The sequence below is a fragment of the Vanacampus margaritifer genome, chromosome 7 (genome assembly GCF_051991255.1).
Source record: "Vanacampus margaritifer isolate UIUO_Vmar chromosome 7, RoL_Vmar_1.0, whole genome shotgun sequence".
Classification (NCBI taxonomy): Eukaryota; Metazoa; Chordata; class Actinopteri; order Syngnathiformes; family Syngnathidae; genus Vanacampus; species Vanacampus margaritifer.
Window position 1 is genome coordinate 4,893,728 of NC_135438.1, and position 22,276 is coordinate 4,916,003.

Below are 22,276 nucleotides of genomic sequence, written 5' to 3' on the forward strand. Positions count from 1 at the left end.
TTGGATAGCGCTTTATGTACCAAAATCCAAAATATGTACGTCATTTATCGTATATCCCGTCTCGTATATTCTTGTGGTTACCACAGTAGCTTTTTCCATAAACACTCAATTTGAGCTATCAAAAGCATTTCCAATGAAGACATCTGTGAGCCACAACGGAAAGCTGACAGCTGACACGTATCAGCCATTGGAATCGGCGGCAGTGACATGTCGCATAAGCAAACAAGTCGCGGCGCTTTGTCCTCTTTTGTCTCGGCTTTGATGACAGACTTGAATAAGGGAAAATCTGATATGTAGCCTGGCATCTACTGTACAATAATGAAGGACATTAAAAAGATTGAAGGTCCATATGAATGGGCGTCGACCTGTACGTTCCCATTATTACTCTACCTCTGTTGAGCAGTCTTAGCCAAAACTACAACTGGGTTAGCGTTGCTAACTTCGCAAGCCAGATTGATAATCGTGATTCACTCAAGGGAGTTCTTCACATTATCGGTCTAGAACTTCACTCTGCAGATCCGTTCGGGAAAGGAGGGACATTGTGTTCAATACTTCGAGCTGATTGGATGAAGCGTTTGTTTTGACCAATCCCGACAACAGATGAAAGCATCGTCTTCGTTCTCATCTCATCTCATCTCATGTCGGTTTCGTCCCGCCCTAAACAACGCCTGATTGGTCTGACCTAATAAAGGTCGTTTGCAAACGCATCAGCAGGAGCGGTACAAGATGTATTTCTCGTAGTATTTGTCAACAAATACCGCTAGAATTTAGCTAGCTGGCAAGGTTGCTTGTAACCCGTAAGATATTATTATTATTATTATTATACAATCCCTCCTCAGTCTTCCAGCTTCATTTTCGCAACATTCTGCAGAGTTTCTTTGCTATGCCAAAGCCGGAGCACCCGGAGGACACAAGTGGAGGGAAGGGAGGAATGCGGCAGCAGGTGTTTGTGACAAATGAAAAGATAATACCTTGAAAGATTGGTTGGAAGCCCCCCCAGACTGACCCCCCCCCCCACCCCCCAGCCTGACTAGAAGTGTGCTGACAGATGCTGTATTACCGGCTCCTATAAAGGGATGGCTATTGCGCAATCAAGCAATCCAAGGAATTATTAGCAAGGGAGCAAATGGGTCATCCGGTTGCAACACTGTTTATTCAGGGTGTTGCCCCCCCCCGGCCTCGGATCACGGCCCCTTCGGAATTGCGGTTACCTTTTGGTTTATTTTAGGGATGTGGGTCACTACATCTCCAGATTCAACATATGGACATCTCCATAAAACATCCTGACATTTTTGGCACGGTATGTCCCCCCCGCCCCATGTTTTTGTTCTTGAGCGAGCTGCTATCTTGTCCGACTCTCGTGCATCTCAACAGCTTACACAACACAGCAACGAAACCCACGAGGTTCCTGCTGTGGGTCTGAGTTTTTGCTCATCGGTGCTTCTAGTACATTCCCACCGTGCCACGTCATCCATTTTGATTTCACATGTGGCCTGTGTAACGGTCTGCATACATGTTACGCCATCTAAACAATCCTACGAGTGGTGCAGGAGACCCCCGATATGATGTGCAAGCTTTTCTCCAATACATCCATCTCACCCATTTTGATTTCTACACTGATTCAGAAGGTTCGATGCCCCCTGTTGTCATTTTTATGAATAAAACACGATGACATCCACCACTGCCTGCACCTCCATCAAATTGACCAGAATTGCATAATGCCAACTGCGCCACAACTTAGACCTGCTTTCAGCTGGTTTTAAGTATATCATCTATTTCCAGCCAACAAATTGTCAGGCGCACCCTGGGAAGAAAACGCCATCAGTTCGCCAGAGCACCCAGCATGGCACAGCACGGCCTGCCAAATTCCCCAAAGCAAGCTTGCACGAGCACCAAAATCAAGACGTGCCGCATTTTACGCCCGAGCGCACGTGCGCTATCGCCAAAAATAGAGCCCCGAGTTTTTGTGCATTATCTTTGATAATAAAAGTGAGCCGAGCTGCCTTGGCCGACCGACCTGGCCCTAGCTTGGCGCTCTTGCTGATTATTGCAGTGAGTGAGCGAGCTATGACGGCAGGACCACCAGGGTAGTGACAAGCGGCAGAGCTGCCTCCGGGGCCGAGACAAAGGTTTACATATTACACAAGCAATTTAGATGTTTTCTAAACATGTTGCCAAGACGGTGGGAGTTGGCAGCTTCTCCAATGTTTAGTTTTAGTTTTTTTTTTAGCTCCCCTCTTTAACCCCCTCCCCCCAAGTCGTGAATTTTGCATGCATTTTCTGTAAACCACGAAAGGAGCGCGAACGAGTGAGGCGGCGGTGCGGGCGGGGCGGTTGGGAGTTGAAGCACTCTGCACTTTTGTGCTCTCTATGAACTGTGAGCGAGCTAATAAATTCTTTGAGCCACTCAGCGCCACATTCATGGATATCCCCCAAAGATTACACACACAAATCACCGCACAATGGGGGGCCACCTTGGAGTGCCCCGGGGCGTCGTGGGGAGGGGCGGGGTGGGCGGCTGCGGGGGGACCCTGATCCCTGAGGAAGGGGCGGGGTTGCAAGAGGAGGCGCAAACCGCTGCGCTCGGAGTCAAATGGTTTATAATGGCGGGTAATGGCATATTCAAGGAGGTTTGCTGGAGGTGTGAAGTGAAACAGGCGAGGGTTTGAAAGGGAAGAATGAGAGAATGCGCGGGGTGTCAAAGGGAATGTGATGGATAAATAAAAAGGCAGATTAGAGGGTTGGGGGAGTGGAGGTGGAGAGGGGGGGGGGGGGCAATTCCGAACCCACACGACCAAGGAGCGGCCGAGGCGGGACATAATTAACTCCTGGATCTTTTGTGCTTTGCCATCTGACTGCAGGGCGGAGATGAAAGGGGCCTGCTAAGCCTGGCATTCCATCCCAATTATAAGAAGAATGGCAAGCTCTACGTCGCCTACACCACCAACCAGGAGCGCTGGGCCATAGGGCCGCACGATCACATTCTCCGCGTAGTGGAGTACACCGTGTCCAGGTAACGGGAGGCGGGTCAAAGAAAACTCTGGCCAAATACGAGGGCTGGGTTTAAAAAAATCGAATAATCAATATCATATTGATTTTCCTTTATGAGCCTGATGTCGATTCATAAAACCATGAATCGGTTATTTTAATATATCTTTTTCCCATGAATTTATAAGAAAATATCATTTTAAAGGCCGCTTTTTTTTTTTACTGTTTTCTTGGCATTTACAGTTCACGTGAGTATTTTCTTACATTTATGAAAGACCTGATTTATTGCACTTAAAGACAATTCAGAATCTTTTTAGTTTATATTTACAATTACTGAATTAGAATTATGAAAATATCTTCATCACATCCTTGCTGATGCCAATGTTTGTGTAACACTTAAGTGATTATAACACTAAATCCTTTAACCGGTTACTTCTTACGCAAAATGTAATGTAATTTTATCCTGTCCTTGATATTTAAGAAGACTTAATGTTCCAATATCGGATTGAAGTGAAGTGAATCGAATCGAATTGGGAAAAAATCGAAATTGAATCAAACAGAACTCATGTGAATCGAAGTCGAATCAATTGAGGAAATTAAATCGATACCCAACCCTATGAAATACAACTCGGCCTTTTCCAGTTTAGGAAAATTGACATGTTCTAAGTATTCTACCTCATCTCATATGATATGAAGTCAGTATTCTTCGCAAGACAAAAACTAGATTTTAAGAGACAAAAGTCATAATATTATGAGTATTTTTATTCTATGTTGCAAGGATTAAATTGTTTTACTACGAGAGAAAAAATACAAAAAAATATATCATTACTAGAATAAACTAATATTATACTAATAACATTTCCATGAGACCAAGAATGAACTTGTAATATTATTTTATTATGGAGTGGCATGGCTCAGGTGGTAGAGTGGTCAATTGCCCCAGGCAGTCACCATGTCCAAGTGCCCTTGAGCAAGATGCTAAACTCCCAAATGCTCTTAATGCTGCGTCATCAGTAGGTTGAACGATGAGAAAATACAAGTTGCACCAGCCACAAATTCAAAGTTTACGGAAACTTATTATGCATGAAGTTAATTTGGGGTTTCAAACTACTTTACCAGGGAACTGGTCAGTAGATTTATATACCGGTAATAATAAGTTAATACATTTATTATTGCTGACAATTTAATGATACATATTGTAAGCCTCTGTCACTGAAATAATGACTGTAAAACTCAGTTTCCAAAAAAGACATTTCGTGTGCCGTTCATTTGACTCTCATATGATAAAGGGTTGTTGGAGAAAACAATCTTCTCTCATGAACCTCTTCTCAATCACGCCAGTCCATTTGCCTTAATGATCTAATCTTAATTACACTTTTGGCATGCCGTCTCAGTGAATGACTGCGGCGCATGAGGCCGTAACTCAATTAGAGGGTTCGATGGCATTTTTACAGCGTCGTTATTTTCTTTAGAAAGCCGTTTTCTCCCCCTTTTTTTTTTTTTTTTTTAAATTGCAGAACCTTTAGACACTCAGAACAAGCCAGGATGAAATGTTACTCGTACGAGTGAAGCCAAAGCCTCACTTTGCAATAGACTGCGTGATGTCATTGCCCGCCCACTGTCTGCCTCGTGTCTCAACTTGACATTTCTAGAAGGTTTTTTTAATGCCACTGATGGAGTTTGTTTGGTCTCATGTCAGCATTTTTGTCTTTCAGTGGTGGAATACAACATAATATTACACAAATAGTGCTAGTTTCGTTTGTTCTGTGGCGCTCTGAACTCATAATACTAGTATCTCAAATCATCATTTCCCATTGAAATGAATGGAAATGCCATTAATTTGTTCCAGACTTCCCCAACCAAAAAAACCCACATTTTTTTGTAATATGTTTTCAAAAAAGCACTTTATAATTTGGTATTTTTTTTAAATCATTCACTCCCAGCCATTTTCACTGTAGCAACCCCCTTCGCTCCGGCAGTTTTACTGGATTTTGACTGATTTGGTCCCACAGAATATTGTTCTATTGCTATAAAAACATGGAACCTACCAAAACAAAGATTAGAGTCTCTTCTATCCTCAGGGGAAAAAAACCCCACTGGGGAATAGAGCTTGCAATTGTTGATCTCTTATACTCTGCTGCCACCTGCTGGCCGTTTTTTGTAATAACGACCATGACACATGCCACGTCTTCTGTGACACACGATCTTTTTGTGAAAGAGTCTCTTTCTTCCTTCTTACCCTCAGAAAGAACCCAAACCAGGTAGACACCCGGACCCTGAGGGTACTGATGGAAGTGGCTGAGCTGCACCGGAAACATCTGGGCGGGCAGCTCCTCTTCAGCCCCGAGGGTCTGCTGCACATCGTCTTAGGTGACGGGATGATCACCCTGGATGACATGGAGGAGATGGATGGACTCAGGTGAGGAAAGGTCCAAGCGTGTCAAGGCATGAATGTGATCCGGAAAACCTAAAAGATGCCTTTGTATGCAGTGATTTTACAGGGTCCATGCTCAGGGTGGACGTGGACACGGACCTTTGTTCGTCCCCGTATTCCATACCACGGGACAACCCGTACTTCAACAGTACCAACCAGCCCCCAGAAATCTTTGCGCACGGCCTACACGACCCAGGCAGGTTGGTCAAACGCAAAAAAAAAAAAAAAATTAAATACACTGACGGACGGTACACTCATTGAATCATTCTGTGCTCATTCTTTGGTGTTGTGTGTGTGGCGCAGGTGCAGCATGGATCGGCTACAGACGGAGAACGGGAGCCTCCTCATGCTCTGCACGGACGCCAGCGGCAAAAACTCCACCATGGGAAGAATATTGGAAATTCACAAAGGGAAAGATTACGGTGAGTTTTTTTTTTACTATATTCTTGCACATGACTATGCAAATGAGTATTTAAGGCAATAAGCCTTCACATTTTCATTTACAGCAAGCAATAAGCCTCCACACTTAAGATGAATAAGATCTGAGTATGCTGCTGTTTTGGTTAGCAAAATAGGTCAAATGAGCTCAGTTTAAAGGGATACTTGACTCAATGAGCCATTTTCAGCAGTAAAAAGTTAATTTTTTTTGTCCAGAATGAATTTGATAACTTCATTATTTTTCATGTACAATTAATACCTTTAAAAAGTATTTTTTCCACTTGCTGTCGACTGAAGATGACATCACCTGTGCTGAGGAAGTAGGCAACGACCAATCATGGCTCAGTTTACTAACCAAACCCAGAAAACAGGTGAGCCATGATTGGTCGTTACCTACTTCCTCAGCACAGGTGATGTCATCTTCAGTCGATAGCAAGTGGAAAAAATACTTTTTGAAGGTATTAATTGTACATGAAGTTATCAAATTCATTCTAGACGAAATATTAACTTTTCATTGCTAAAAATGGCTCAATGGCGTCAAGTATCCCTTTAATATCTGTGTGTACACCCATATAATTTCTCTTTCTACACAAAAGGCAAAAGGGAGGCGTGTATACCAGCCGTTTGTTTGATTACCTGGAAATTAATTGAGATATGGCGTCAAAGCACCATTTTAAGAAATGTGCTATTTCGAATTCCTTTATTCCATAGCATTGAACACTCTTCTTTTGTCGTCGTTTTGTAAGAACTGCTTACACCCCCCCCCCACACACACACACACACACACACTTGTGGAGCACTGATATGCCAAGAAAGTGCAAAATTGCATCCACACTTTAGATTTAGAGCTGTCATCAGCAATAACCGCAGGGGTTGACGGCTTAGCATTGTTGAAAACGCAAATCTCGGCGGGGTTCCGCTCAACATTAGAGGGGAAAAAAAGAAAAGGGAAATGGCCCACTTTTCTTCCCCAAATAAATTACGGGTGTTTGTCTTAATAACGACGACTTTGGCAACCCAAATGTATGCTTGCCCCCCCGTGAAGGATGGTCCGCGACGGGGGCCAATTATCTAAACGGGAAAGTCATTACCGTGGGGAAATCAGCGCGCCAGCCGCCATTCACATTTCCCATTGCCAAGACGACAGCGCTCCAAAAATAAGTCTTATTACATCAGCGGCAAACTTGTGAACCGGACAGGGGGACAGTGTGGTCGTCCGCCAAAGGCCGCGTGCTACGGACAAAATGCAAACCCAAATGTAATCGTTTGTGCCACGAAAACCTCCAGAAACGTATTTAATGGCCATCGCTCTATTGTTGCTGTTTGGCATAATCCTTTTCACAAACTATACTGGAATTATAATTATTAGTTCCTCAACACACTTTACCACATGTACATGCTTCACTTAGAATATAAAAACTAACATTAAGTTTGCCATTTTTCCCAATCCGATTCGATTCACTTGGTTCGATCAGATATTGATTAATTATGAAACATCAATTCTTCCTAAATAACAAGGACATGATGGAAAAAAACCTACAAAAACATTAGATATAAATTGAAAAGATTCTGACTTGTCATAAAGTGCAGTAAGTCAGGTCTTTCAAAAATATAAAAAGTACTTTTAAATTCACGTAAACAGTAAATTTGAAGAAAACAGTAAGATACAAAAAAAAAATTGGGCTTTAAAATTCTATTTTGTTGTTTAATTTATGGGAAAAAAAGACATTAAAATAATTGATTCCTGGTTTTATTAATCGATGTCACGCTCGAAAAGATAATTTGATTAAAAAAAAAACAGCCCTAATAAATGTTAACAAAATGCTTTATGGCTTTTTCTTAAACAAAAAACGAACATTTAAATACTTTATTTTTAATTTTTTTAAGGGGCTATTTTAAGTTTTGTTTTTTCACAAAGAATGATTTTATTCCTGTCATATTATAGCTTATTTGCTCAAATAAAACCCAGCTTTATTCATGTAATATTTTGAACTTTTTAAATGCATACTTTTTCCCCCCTCAAAAACTATGACTTCATAGTTGTGATATCACAACTTTTTCCGAAGGAAAAAAAAAGCTATTTTTCCCCCACCAAAAAATATGACTTCATTCTTGTAACATCAGTTTGTGTGCTTTTTAATACTGATCTTTTTGGTACACAGTGAACACGTGACTAATTGTCCTCTCCTCCATACTGTGCAGAGAACGAACCTTCCGTCTATGACCTGCAGTCCATCGGAGGAGCACCACCAGTGGGGGGTTTCATCTACAGGGGTTGCCAGTCCAGACGATTGTATGGCAGTTACGTCTTTGGCGATAAACTTGGGTAAGGACACTATCAGCAAACCATATTCCTGCAAACAGTGACCTATTATGGCCTTTTTTGCCATAATGCTAAAAAAAATTTTTGGGCGGAATATTACAATTTATTTCAAGAGAAATATGAGAAAACATCAGGACTATTTTCTAAGCTTTTTTTCGGTTCTCAGATTTACAAGTTTGGAGCACCGTTTTTACTTTTAAGACTCACGACTCTCACATGCTCTCTCGTTCTCACCCTATTCAGTCCCTTGCGTCAGTCGGTGCCAGGGTAAATACAAAGTTCCAACTACGTGTGTGTGTGGGGGGGGGGGTCAGGTATTGTGTTACTCTTGCCACAGTGACCCGGCCAGTTCAGTGTAAATGGAGATGGGACATCCTGCCTTTCGCTGTTCACACTTTTCTTTGGTTTGTAATTCATCCTCGTTTGCTGATGTCAAACGCTGACGCTCAAAGAAGGAAAAAGGAAGTAAATAATAGCGGGAAAATTCCTGCCCCTTTTCTGGATCTTTGCGATTGGGTTTGAAATGCGTGCGGTGGCTTTAATTCCGTTCCAATTTGTGGGTGCGTTTTTGTGGCTTCGTCGTGATGCAATGACGTCTCAAGTTGCACCATGTGGGTCTTGGGAAAGGAAAGGGGTCAGAGTACCATATTGCACTTGCGCTTTCTCATTCGACAAAATTATATTTTTTAAAAACTATTACCATACTTTGTCATATAGTAATCAAGGGGTGTTAAGATAAGATAAGATTCACTGATTGTCACACCCACCTAAGTGGGGCGAAATTCGTTCTCCGCATTTTGACCCATCAAGCGGTGAGCAGCAGCAGCAGCCGTGCTCGGGAATCATATGGTGATCTAACCTCCCAATGCCAACCCTTATTGCTGAGTGTCAAGCAGAGTGGCAATGGGTCCCATTTTTATAGTCTTTGGTATGACCCGGCCGGGAATTGAACCCACGACCTCCCAGTCTCAGGGCGGACACTGTACTACTAGGCCACTGAGCTGGTGTTTATTTACCATATTACAGAAAATACAGAGCATGTACAAGGGCTAAGGCAATTAACTCAATTTCCACAAATAAAAACCTGCCTTCAATTGATGACTACCTTATTATAATATTATAATGATCTCAATTCAAAGATGCAAATGTGATCACATAAAAATGTAACTTGTTTGAATTCAGCCGCTAACCAAAACAGCAGCACCAACTGAAAACCGTAACGTAGCGTTCCAGTAGACAGACATGTGTAATCGCTAAAATGAAACCTGGTCCATTTACGTTCCGATATTTACGAAATTCACGATATTTTCATTGGAATCTATCTGTAAGCTATTTCCTGAAAAACTCATTCATGACATTCCGCAACCGACCAATGACTGGCAAGAAATGACTTGTTTGTTCCATCTTGTCTACCTCAGCAATCTGCGGATTCTCCAGAAGTCATCGATAACGCCGTCGGCAGCAAGCGAGCAGTGGCAAGAGAAGCCGCTCTGTCTGGGCTCTGCCGGCTCTTGCGGCTCCATGCTGGTCGGCCACATCCTCGGGTTCGGAGAAGACGAACTGGGTGAGTGTGGCGTACTATTCTTAATAGTTAATTGCCAATCACCACTTCAGATTGTACCGTAATTAATCTTGGTTTGAGTTGAGTATTTGCAGTGTAGTGACAAGCGGTATAGAAAATAGATGGATGTTAATCTATGTTTCTAAATTACCGTAATTCTGGCAGCAAGATTGGAGGATGTCAAATAAACATTAGGGGTGTCAGGCAATTAAATTTTTTATCGTAATTAATCGCATGACTTAACTCACGATTAACCGCACATTCTTTATCCATTCTAAATGTACAATACATTTTCATATTCTTGTTAAAATAAAAGTGGAAAAAATGTTAAATAGGAATATGGCTGCATCTTTTAGTCATTGATATAATAATTTGATAATAAATCATCAAATTTTGTTAAAATTAAAAAGATGTACTGTACTGTACTGTAAAATCGAGTCTGATATTGATTTGTGTTGAGGTCATTTTTCTGCCACTAGATGGCATAATTGCATTTGTAAGACATTCTGTTCATATTAAGAGCTATCTAATCATTAACATGAAATAACTTGTGAAGTTCTGCACATTTTTAAAATTGTAAAATACAACTTGACACCAGTCTCCACATATATATGCATTATTATTAAATTTATTACTGCTAAATTTTGACGTGGACGTGTCTGCTGCATTGCGACTGGAATTCTTCCAGTACAAGCTTTCCATTTAAGGGGCGGCCATTAATCGCGCGATTAAAAAAAAATTGTGGCGTTAAAGGAACTTTAAATTAACTCAAAATTAGCGCACTTATTTGACACCCTTAATAAACGTAAAGTAATTTTTAAAGTGACTTTTAGTTTTCAGTGTTACCATTTTATTGAAAATGATAAAGCTACTTTTACATTGCGCTGGTAGGTGCTGCTGTTTTGGTAAGCAACAGCGTGCAGTTAACTTTGGAATTTTCGTGTGTGAGCAATTGGAGATCAGCAAAGTGACTATTTGGGGGGGCGTTTATTTTGTCAGCGGATGATGAGACGGCCACCATTTGAGGAAATACGTTTTTGACTTTCAGTCAGCAGGATATTAAATGCATATTTCCTGCTGGATTGAATGTCATCTCCATTAAACGTCACACATATAATCCAAAGCCCTCCCATTTTGCATACTGGGCCACCTACGGCGCAATGTTTTGCACGGGTGTAGTGTGTTGCCGTCAATTTTGGAGGGCTCGGGTGAAGTGAGGTGAGCGGCCTAATGTGATACAGAACTTTATACCAGCTGCAGCCCACCAGCCACTCGCAGGATTATGAACTGTCACATGCAGTGTTTCTGATTAAGTCAAACACTCACTCAACAACAGCCATCATAAATGTTTGATCACCGCTCTCGCGCCAGCTGTCACACTTGCTGTTTTTAAGGAGGTATTTCGATTCCACCCCCCCCCCCCCCCCCGTTCGCGGGCGTGCATCCCAAAAGGCGCGGGACCCCGCAGACACATGTTTACACTTTGTCCCCTTATGGAATTTTGCTGTTCTTCATTAAATGATCCCCACATGCTTGCCGGTCGTGAGTGTTCAATGCAGCCGTGAAAGTTTTTTCCATTTTGTTTCAGGTGAAGGCTACATACTGGCGAGCAGTAAAAGTATGGTGCAGTCGCACAGTGGGAAACTCTACAAGTTGGTGGACCCCAAAAGGTAAGGTACACTTTCAACTTTTTGCACTCACTCGTCAGTGGCGGGAGGCAAATGTTCTGTTCACAATAATGACTTTCATAAGACATCTCCAAACCAAAATGTTCGTAAACACAAAGAGGAAAATCATTTGGGTTTAAAATAGGGGTGTCAAAATTAGTGCATTCATTTTGAATTAATTTAAAGCCAGTAATTTTATTAACACGTGATTTTACTTGGAAAGCCTGCGCTGGGGGAATTCCAGTCGCAACACAGCAGATACGTCCACGTCAAAAATATATTTAATAATAATGCATATATTTGCGGAGACTGGGGTCAAGTTGCATTTTAAAATTTAAATAATGTGCAGATTTTCACAAGTTATTTCATTTTAAAGATGAGATGGTTCTTAATTCAAAACTAACTTTATGCTAGGTCAAAGTTTCCCCTTCCTTCCCCTCCTTTTTTAAACAATGCACCCATTTTAACTCATTTGCTTCCAAAAATGTATAAAAACGTTATATTTAAAATATTGCCATGTTACCAAAAACGTATTAATACGTTTATATATTTTTTTTTTTTTAATGCAAGAGGATGCTTAAAACAATGGTAGTTATTACAAAAAATGGCCAGCATGTGGCAACAGAGTATAAGAGATCAACCAGGGCCATGTTGCAGAAAAACTCTTTTCCCCAGTGTTTCAAACAGATTTGTGAGTAATTATGAAACTTAGCTGTATTCTAATGCTAATTGCTGCAGATCGGAAACAGATACTTTTTTTTCCTGAGGAAAGAAGAGAGACTAATCTTTCTTTTGGTAGGTTCCATGTTTTTATAGCAATAAAACACAATACTCTGCGGCCCTTGTTATATCAGTCAAAATACAGTAAAACAGCCCGCAGCGAAGGGGGTTGCTTCAGTGAAAATGGCTGGGAGTGAATGAGTTAACATTACAACTTTGATAGTGCATTGGCAACTGAAGTGCTCACATCATAATTTGAATTTTGACTAGCAACACGGAGCAAAAAAATGAACAATTGGGCACTTGTAAGTCAAGGCAACATAGTATATATCCTGAACAGCAGAGGTTGCAAATCCAGGTCCAGAAAGTTAAAACCCTGCCACAGTTTGACTTTAGCCATTGATGCTAGCTAGCTAGTTAGGGTGCTAGCTAGCTCCCTAGCAGGTAAATGAGCAGCATGGGAGCTAGCTACGGCACTAGCTAGCTAGCTAGCTAGCACCTGGGGCTAAAGCCAAACTGTGCCAGGGTTTTTACTTTCTGGACCTAGATTTGCCACTTCTGCTGAACAGAGATGGTGTGCCCCTTCTGCCGCCTTAAAAAACTAAACATTCAATGGCTGTTAAATCATGCACACGTGGGAAAAAACAGAATGTAAATGTGTCATTTTAATACCAGATCACTGTGCTGCTTTTAAATCTCGCGCAGCCCCCAGGGTGCACGTACCACAGATAGGGAATTTGATCATTCTGGTGCAAACGTACGGTGTCTGCTATCACATTTTTTTTTTTTAATTTAGCCCACTGGTGTGTGCAGTAGGTTGCGGCCTTAAATATCTTCTGAGAAGCAGAATTAGACGCAGAGGAGCCATAGTGGAAGTGTACCCAATAAAATGGCCGGTGTCGCACAGCCCTGCGCTGATGCAACCCACGAGGCCGTCGTTAATCACCCGTCTTTCAAACCCTCGCCAATGCCAAGGGGTTGTCACATGATGGCCCACCCTGGCCCGGCCCGAGCCAGCGCGGAACGGTAACCAGAGAGCCAGCGTTGCATTTCACTACGTTAGTGTCAGGTATTGCTAACAGCGGAGCTGGACGGACACACGCGGTAACTGGCAACGTAACCGCACGCCGGTTATTTTCAGAGCACTTGAACGGCAGGTTTTATTTTGCTGAGAGTAAGGGAAAAACACCGGGGCACCTGTTTCGTCCCGCCCGGAGACTTTGACACGTCATTTGTTTCAGCACACGCGCTAACGCTGTGTTTCTTTAACCTTTTAAACCAAATACACACTCTCCAACTGCCACTTGATTGACCAACATTAAAATACAGGGTAGCATAAAAGGCCTGACTGTTCATCGAAAATGTAGCAGAAGTTTTATATACTGTATTAATAATATTATTATTTATCGCTATCAGTAGCTCCTTGTATGCTGTCAGTGATAATTGGCATTTTCCCCTTATATACTGCCTGTAAAAACTGGCATTTTCTCACTTTTTTCCCCCCTTCCACTATTTGCGGGGAATATGGAACGTGCTCTGCCACAAATTATAAGAATCTGTGAATAATTGACACCCTCCTTAATAGGGGCTCGTAGTAGGTATAAATGCCAAAACATGGCGGCAAAGCCCTTAAAATGGAAAGGATCGTAAAACACCAACACCATCCATCTAGCATGTACAAAGTCATGAACCCGTGTTTCATAAACAACTGTATTCAACAAACAAAACACCGTCACATACGGCTCGTCAATAATATTAGCACGCCTACTAGCCTAAATAACATGCTAGCGCAATCCGACATGACACACACGGGCAAATATGCTACATCGGGAGAGAAGCACAAACATACTTTTAGTTTCCCGTTTGACATGCAGAGGATGCATTCATGGACCGCTAACAAATCTGAAATGCAAATGACTATGAGTGTCAAAATTTGTGAGTTAATTTATAGTTCCTTTAACGCCACTCATCTTTTTAACGCGCGATTAATGACCGCCCCCTTAAATGGAAAGCCTGCACTTGCAATGCAGCAGACACGTCCACATCAAAATTTAGCAGTAATAAATTTAATAATTACGCATATATTTGTGAAGACTGGGGTCAAGTTGTATTTTACAATTTTAAAAATGTGCAACATTTCACAAGTTACTTAGATAGCTCTTAATATGAACAGAATGTCTTACAAATGCAATTATGCCATCTAGTGGCAGAAAAATAACCTCAACACAAATCAATATCATACTCGTTTTTACAGTACAGTACATCTTTAATTTTAACTCAATTTTATGAATAATTATGAAATTACTGTAGATGCATCCATATTTCTATTAGTTTAACTCTTTTTTTTTTCACTTTTATGTTAACTCTTTGACTGCCAGACGTTTTCAGAAAAGGGATGCCGTGGGTGCCAGCCGATTTAAGCATTTTGACTGATCTTTCAAGGTCCACAGAAAATGATGTGTTTGGACTATGGAAACACACATCCTACCAAATGATAGATGAAGATTGGACTCTCATCTTTCATCAGAAAAAAAAGTTTGTTTCTACCTCATTCCGTTTTTCAGTAATCAACAATAGAAAATGGTTAGTTTCACCTCTGTTTTGGGAAAAAAACGTCTTTTAACGTCTTTGGCACCCCTCCATAGGATTTTACTAAACGTTATTTAACGTTTTTGGCAGTCAAAGAGTTGTTGTCAAAAGTATGAAAACATTTTCTTCTTTTTTTTTTTCTTTTTTCTTTCTTCTGCGTGTGTGTGTGCGTGTGCGTGTGCGTGTGTGTGTGCGTGCGTGTGAGTGTGTATTCATTAAGTGACCTAAAACCTATTAAATAAATCCCATACCGTTCACCTAAACCGAACACTTCCAGCCAGAGTCGTGAGGCCCGTCAGGAGACCCAAAGAAGCACCAAAGATCTAAAGATCTAAAATTTTCAATTAATTGTGAGTTAACTATTGAAGTCATGCGTTTAATTACGATTAAAATATTTAATCGCCTGACACCCCTACAAATGACAAAACACTAGGAATTACCCCCCCCCCCCCCCCCAAAAAAAAAAGAACAGCATCACCTACATTACACCAAATGCTGCCAAAATAATAGTCTCGCTTTGGCCTAAACAAAAAAAAAAAGAAAAAAAAGAAGCAAATACATGAGAATTTAGTGAGTAACGGGATGACGCAACTCTATGCTAATTTACAAATGCTGAACTCCAAACATGCGGGGGTTCACTGTACAGTATAATTGGCACTGACATGGGAGTGTGAAGTGGACCGCGTCAATTTTCTGCTTTCTAAAATAGCATCACGAGCCCCCTTTTACACTGCCCGTAAAAGCCGGCATTACATTACAGGTATTTCTTATAGTAGCGGATCATGTTTGACTCTGGAGACTCCACTGTATGCAGTGCACGCATGTTTTTTTTTGTTTTTGTTTTTTTTCTGTCAGTAAAATGGGTTGGCGTTCCGTTTACGAGGAACAGCCAAAAGAAAGGCTCGGCAATGAAATATCTCCTGTTAAATGAATAGAGACAGATTAAGTAGAAAAAGAGGACTGGGAATCACACTTGAAATATGTTATGCAGCTGATCAGTGGCGGGTGACGACAGTGCCACCCAGGCATCGCCGCAATTAATTACACCGCAGATGTTTCAAAAAGGGGCCCCGATGACTTGCTCCGTATTTATGTTTTCTGGCCCGAGCGCTGGATGCGTCCCCCCCCCCCCCTCCTCCCCCGTCAGAACAATTCTTTCCACCGTGGACTGGACTTGTTTAGTCTAAGTGTTGCAGGAGTCCCGCCGGTACTTGCTTATTAGGACAGAATAAAATGATAGAAAAATAAGATTATAATACATTTGTTGTCATAAAATAGTTTTTTTGCTGGTAGTATGACTTTATGTGACTTTTCTTCAGCAATATGACGCATAATATAATTACCGCTATGTAATTCTTAATAATTCTTTCCTTAATATTTGTCACCTCATTTTTCTTGTAAAGGTGCAACTTAATTTTTTTTAAGCATATGACTTTATTCTCATAAATGTTTTATTTTAATTTAGCAAGTTTATTCTCATTTTACTACTTTTTTTTCCCATCTTTTATTCCCGCAAAATTCTGACTTTTTTCCCACAGCATAAAAACGTTATTCTCCTCAAAGTATGATTTGTTTTGTTATTTTGTAGAATTATGGCTTTATTCTTGTTAAATTAATAGTTAATTAAAACATTACAACTTTGTTATTGTTATACAATTACTTTTTTTCAGGTAATATTATGAGATCATTCTCATAGTCAAACTTGATTACATTCCAACTTTATTGTCAGAAAATTTTATAACTTTAGTCTCATGAAAGTACGATGTTTTTGTTGTAAAATTCTGGCTACTTCTTCTAGCAATAGTGCAACTTTACTGTCAGAAAATTCAATTTTTCCCCCACGTAACATTACAGCTCTATTCTTGTAATATCCATTTTTTACCATAGCATTTTAATTTTATTCTCACTAAATTCAATTTTTTCTCAAAATATTTGATTATCATAAATTGCAACTATATTTTTGTCCGCACAATACTATGACTCTTTTATACTATTTTTTGTATTACTTTTTTTAAAGTCACTTTTTTTAGTAACATTATGACTTAATTGTTGCAAAATTCAGTTTTCTTGCGACTATATTTTCCTAATTTTTTTTTACTTCTTTTCCCTTAATATTATCTATTGTCATAAGATTATAACTTTTTTCCTCATAACTAATTAGCCCAAAATTCTGTTTGTTTTTTTCAAGTAGTATGACTTAGTTCTCATAAAATGTTGGATTTTTTTCTTAAATGTTATTGCCAGTTTTTTTCTGGTAAAATAATGACTCTCTCATGAATAAATAAAAATGATGACGCTTCCTCGTGACACGGATTTTATTGTTACAAAATTGTATTTTTTGTTGTTGTTGTTGCAATTCAACTTTTTTCAAGTAATGGTACAAAATACAAAATGATGTAATTATGTTCTGGTAAAATGACGACTTACTGCCATGAAAGTATGACTGCTCTGTTGTGTCATCGCAACTTAATTCTCTCTCCGTGGCAAAGCGATGTGTTTGGGAACACGGAAAAGCTGTTAGGTATTGCACTAAAGGCCCTACAGGGAAACATTAGCCATAAAATCCCTCAGTGGTGTTTGTGTAAACATGTCTTGGCCAGATGACTTCATTTGGAGGTATTTGTTTGTCAGTGGAAGTGCTCCTTCCATAATAAATGGGCCACCATGCATTGAAAAGTGCTGAATGGGGGCTTGTAAAACTAAAACAGACAAACAGCAATGCTTGTGGTGGTTTTGCGGTGTGATTGAAGTCATCCAACGCTGCTAATTTTGCTCATTCTGACTAATGCGCGGATGTCAAAATTTGATCGGTAAAATCGGACATAAAAAAGTTGAATCCTGACAATTTATGATTTTTTTTTTTTATTGCTTTATTCTTTTCCTACAATGACTTTATCGTTGTACAATGATTTTGTGGGTGTTGATAATACTAAAAATTTTATTTTTATTTTTAACATTTCATATTTATTCTGGTAATATAATGCCTTTTTTGTCATAAATTTCTCATATTAGACCTCTTATTCTCATTAAATTAATTATTACTACTACTGTATTTTTCCTCTGAATCTCACAGCTTTTCCTTCTAAAAGTATGACTTTTTGGTCACAACATTGCAACTTTTTTTTTTCTTGAAAGCCGTGATTTTTATCATCTTAATCTGCTAAAAAGCCTGTCCAGGAAATCCTAAATCCCAGTGTGGTCTTTTTTGCCGACCATTGTTAAGAGGTGGCCGCCTGCCTTTTGTATCTTCACTCCTTATTTTACTTGTGCAAGAATATTTACTGTGTATTGTAGCGGACGCTATTCAGGACCACAAACGGAGATGGTGCAAGATTTAAGAGGGACAGGAAAATAAAGGACTTAAAGCACCACCATGCTGGGAGTTAGCATATCACACGCTCTCACAGGCCCACAGATGTGCATGTTCGCATGTACCCGCCACCCACACGGTTTATATCTGTACACAGCAAACACACACGCACTCAGATAAATACATACGTATAAACAAGAAGCCGGAGACATTCGCCGATATGTGACTGGTGTGACAGGAAAATTCTTTCTATATACTTGACATGCTCACTTCTTTAACACCAACTCTTACGACAAGAATATATTTATACGGTGAACGTCGTGGATACGTTCCAGACCTACTTACAATATAGGTGAAAAATATATATAATACAAGTGTGCATTTTCTTAATTTTACTCATCTGATTTCACTACCTTCTAGGCCTACATTAAAAAAAGTGACATATTATAAATAATTTCATACTAGTATTTGTGTTACTCTGCATAGTTTTTGGTTCCATTTTAAAATACACTAAAGATTTACAGCAAAAAAAATTCTAAAGCCAGAATAACACTACAGTATTGACGGGCTGACGGAAATTAGAATATATATTTACGATATTATAAATCATTTAGATAAGCTCTGTGCAATATTTGTATCATATTAACTCTTTCACTGCCATTGACGGTTATAAACGTCAAATATTCATTTTAACTATTTCTATTAGTTTAACATTTTTTCCCCCCATTTTTGTTAACAAGAGTATGAAAAACTAGAATTTTATTATTGTACATTTAGAACAGATATAAAATTTGTGATTAATCGTGAGTTAACTCGTGAAGTCATGCAATTAATTACGATTTTTAAAAAAATATCGCCTGACGCTCCTAATTTCCTAATCCTAATTTAAAAATGTAATTGTAATTAATCGCATGACTTCATTAGTTAACTCACGATTAATCATACATTTTATATCTGTTCTAAATGTACAACAAAAATCCTAGGTTTTCATACTCTTATTAACCAAAAAGTTAAACTAATAGAAATAGTTCAAATGAATTTTTGACGTCAATAGCCGTCAATGGCAGTGAATGAGTTAAAAAATAACAAATTCCCATCTGTGTTCTGGTTATCCTGGAATTCACTGCAGTAGCTGCGACTGACAAAACAGTCAATTTCTCGCACCATTTAAAAAGGGGAGCTACAAAAGGCAGCCACCCTAACAATGGTTGGCAAAAGAGACCACACGCGGACACGTGACGAAACTATTGTTGGGCTGCGCCTCGTGTCTATCATTCACGTCCAACCAGCTCAAAACATCCGCACTCACACCGACAAATCAGCAACACCGCCACTTAATGCACGTCATATTTCTACCAGCATTTTAAAGTTTATGACTTGATACTCCGTGTCACAGCGTAAGCGTCTCACGTGCGAGCGCTGTGTGGCTCCCGAGTCCCGTCCCTCCCAAAGTCGCAACATTCCCACAGTGGCTGTTGACCCAGCTGCCTTTGTCAAGTGGCGCTTACCAGCAGGTGCTGTTTTCACAGCCACCCTGGCAGTCGTACGCGCTGTTTAGTTGCGCCGCTGACCCCTTGCCTGCTGTTAACAGTGTTCGCCAGGGAAAAGGCCCCACCCCCACCCCTCGTTCACTCCCTTAAAAAAAAAAAAAAAAGCCTGCCATGACTAAAGGCTGACAGGGATGGAGTCTGGAGTTGGATGCTGATGGGAGCATGGGAACCCGCCCCCTCCTTTGCCACGATTACCATGCACGTCGATAAAGGCGGGTGTGCTATATCTCACTTTGCCCTGTCATTCATCGCTCAGTACCTCCGTAGCCACATGAACATCTAAAAGGCAACTGACTCAATTCCTCTGCTGATTTTCAAACCTTTTAGTCAAATTCAATTTAATACTGGTGCCTGTATTTATTTATTTATTTTTTTTTACTGCATCGGGATCTGTCCAGTAAGGATATGAAGCTCATAATTATCACAATATAAGTATGGCGATATTCAAAAAGGTCACGATATTAAAAAAAAAAAAGCTCATGCTAAAAAATAAAATTAAAATTTTTTTTTACATTCTTTTGTACATAACAGCAATTCACGTAAACATCATACAATCTCTAATAACGCTTAATATTGAGGCACGAACACATCGCGTTCCACCACTTCATCTGACCATGAGCGTGGATTTTACACACAGAAGGGCCAAAACATGCCGTATGAAAATTAAACTGCGCTTAAAAATCAAGCAAGCCACCAGAGGGTGCTAGAACTGCAAACATGGAAATCAACAAAATTTTTAACAAATGTGTTGCTTTTAATATCCGTGACATGACGAGGACGATGTTGTGACCGTTTTAATATCGCGATATTGCCGTTATCGTTACATCCCTACTAAATTCCTCTGCTGATTTTCAAGCCTTTTAGTCAAATTTTATTTAATATTGGTGCCTGTTGTTTTTTTGTTTTTTTTACTGCATCGGGATCTGTCCAGTAAGGACATGAAGCTCACGATACGATAATTATCACAATATTAGTATGGCGATATTCAAAAAGGTCACGATATTGTAAAAAAAAAAAAAAAGAGCTCATGTTAAAAAAAAAATAATAATAAGCACAATATTGTACGTAAACATCATACAATCTCTCATAACGCTTAATATTGAGGCACTTACTTGCTAATGCACGAACACATCGAGTTCCACCACTTCATCTGACCATGAGCGTGGATTTTACACACAGAAGGGCCAAAACATGCCATATGAAAATTAAACTGCGCTTAAAAAGCAAGCAAGCCACCAGAGGGTGCTAGAACTGCAAACGTGGAAATCAACGACATTTTTAACAAATGTGTTGCTTTTAATATCCGTGACATGACAAGGACGATGTTGTGACCGTTTTAATATCGCGATATCACGATATTGCCGTTATCGTTACATCCCTACTAAATTCCTCTGCTGATTTTCAACCGTTTTAGGCAAATTAACTTTCGTCTTGTGCAGCGGTGCTTTGCGAATGGACTGAAAAAAATCCCCAAACACCCACTAACTATGGTCAGCAGATGGCAGCATTGTATCTCTTTTCAATGGGCTCCCCCGCATATCAAATGACATGAAAACATGGCGGAGCATAGGAACTAGGAACGTTTTCAAGGATGACATGAATGATAAAAGTGTTTGTCACATTAAATCTAATTTACAGAGCGTCACTAAAGCAAAAATATTTGTGTCAAAGTCACTGTTGTGCAGAAAATGTATCTTTTCACAAAAAGCTTGTTTTCTCTTTTTTTCCATTTTCACTTTCAAATGATTAATACTAAAGAATGGATTGAGGTAGAAGAAACAAAGAATGGATATTCAATCCCTCATATGATATCCACCATGTTTATGCTCGTTTTTGTTTGTTGTTTTGTTTATTTTTTTGGATAACGTTTGGCAGTAAAAGAGAGAACTAAATGCTGGCACCTCTTTTTTCTTTTTTTTTTTTTTTTTTAATCTGCATCAGGATCTGTCCAGTAGTCGGTCGTAAATCCTACCTCCAGGTTTCCTTCCGACGGCCGAGCGACCATTTGCTGCCTGGTCGTGATTGATGACGCCGGTTCTGGTGGACATTTCTCAAACGCACTGACATCGGTGCCCGGATACCCGCGTCGGGAGTCCAGTTACCGTTCCTGGTCACTCGCATTGTGTTGGGCTTTTCGTTCATGTTTTTTATGTCGCAGCGTGTGTGTTTGTGTGCCGGGGACATTTGAACTTGATTATGCACGTCGACGTATTAGTTCCAGATTTGGAGCGCGTGATATGGAATGATTATTTTACAGCCCATTCAGCCAATGTGCGTGTCTGGGTGTTTGTCTTAATACGAAACGATCACAGCATGTCGTCGTCCCCCCCCCCCCACACACACTCTGCACTCCCCTTTTTTTTTTTTTTAAGTGCTTGCTGTGATGTTGAGTATGTAGTGGGTCTGTTTTTTATCTGGAGCTCTACTTTTATTCCTCAATTAGGATTTCATAATGCAGGAAACAAGTGACAATTTTTTCAAAAGTGCGCCAGTACCTCAGCAAAACTTAACCGGGAGACCAATCCAAGACGGTGACGGTTCTGTTTTGCTTCATAAACTGATGACTAAGGACTTTTGGGTTCACAACGCGGCATGTTCCCGACGGCAGCGCTCCAAGCAAATGTGTTGAATTACAACATAAGTCGGGGGCCAACAAACAAGTTTTGTTTTTGCCCAGTTCCTGGCTTATTGGGGGT

At 40.1% G+C, this 22,276-nt stretch overlaps 1 protein-coding gene across 2 annotated transcripts in view; it reads left to right on the top strand.

Moving 5' to 3' along the window:
• The window catches only part of hhip (hedgehog interacting protein), a 43,119-nt gene that overhangs the window by 16,753 nt on the left and 4,090 nt on the right, over window positions 1–22,276 (top strand). For both annotated transcript variants that reach the window (XM_077570957.1, XM_077570958.1), the window contains exons 5-11: window positions 2,862–3,013; window positions 5,234–5,407; window positions 5,479–5,622; window positions 5,726–5,844; window positions 8,063–8,186; window positions 9,602–9,747; window positions 11,333–11,414. In XM_077570957.1, the coding sequence (XP_077427083.1) occupies window positions 2,862–3,013; window positions 5,234–5,407; window positions 5,479–5,622; window positions 5,726–5,844; window positions 8,063–8,186; window positions 9,602–9,747; window positions 11,333–11,414 (941 nt within the window). The remainder of the gene's footprint in view (window positions 1–2,861; window positions 3,014–5,233; window positions 5,408–5,478; window positions 5,623–5,725; window positions 5,845–8,062; window positions 8,187–9,601; window positions 9,748–11,332; window positions 11,415–22,276) is intronic.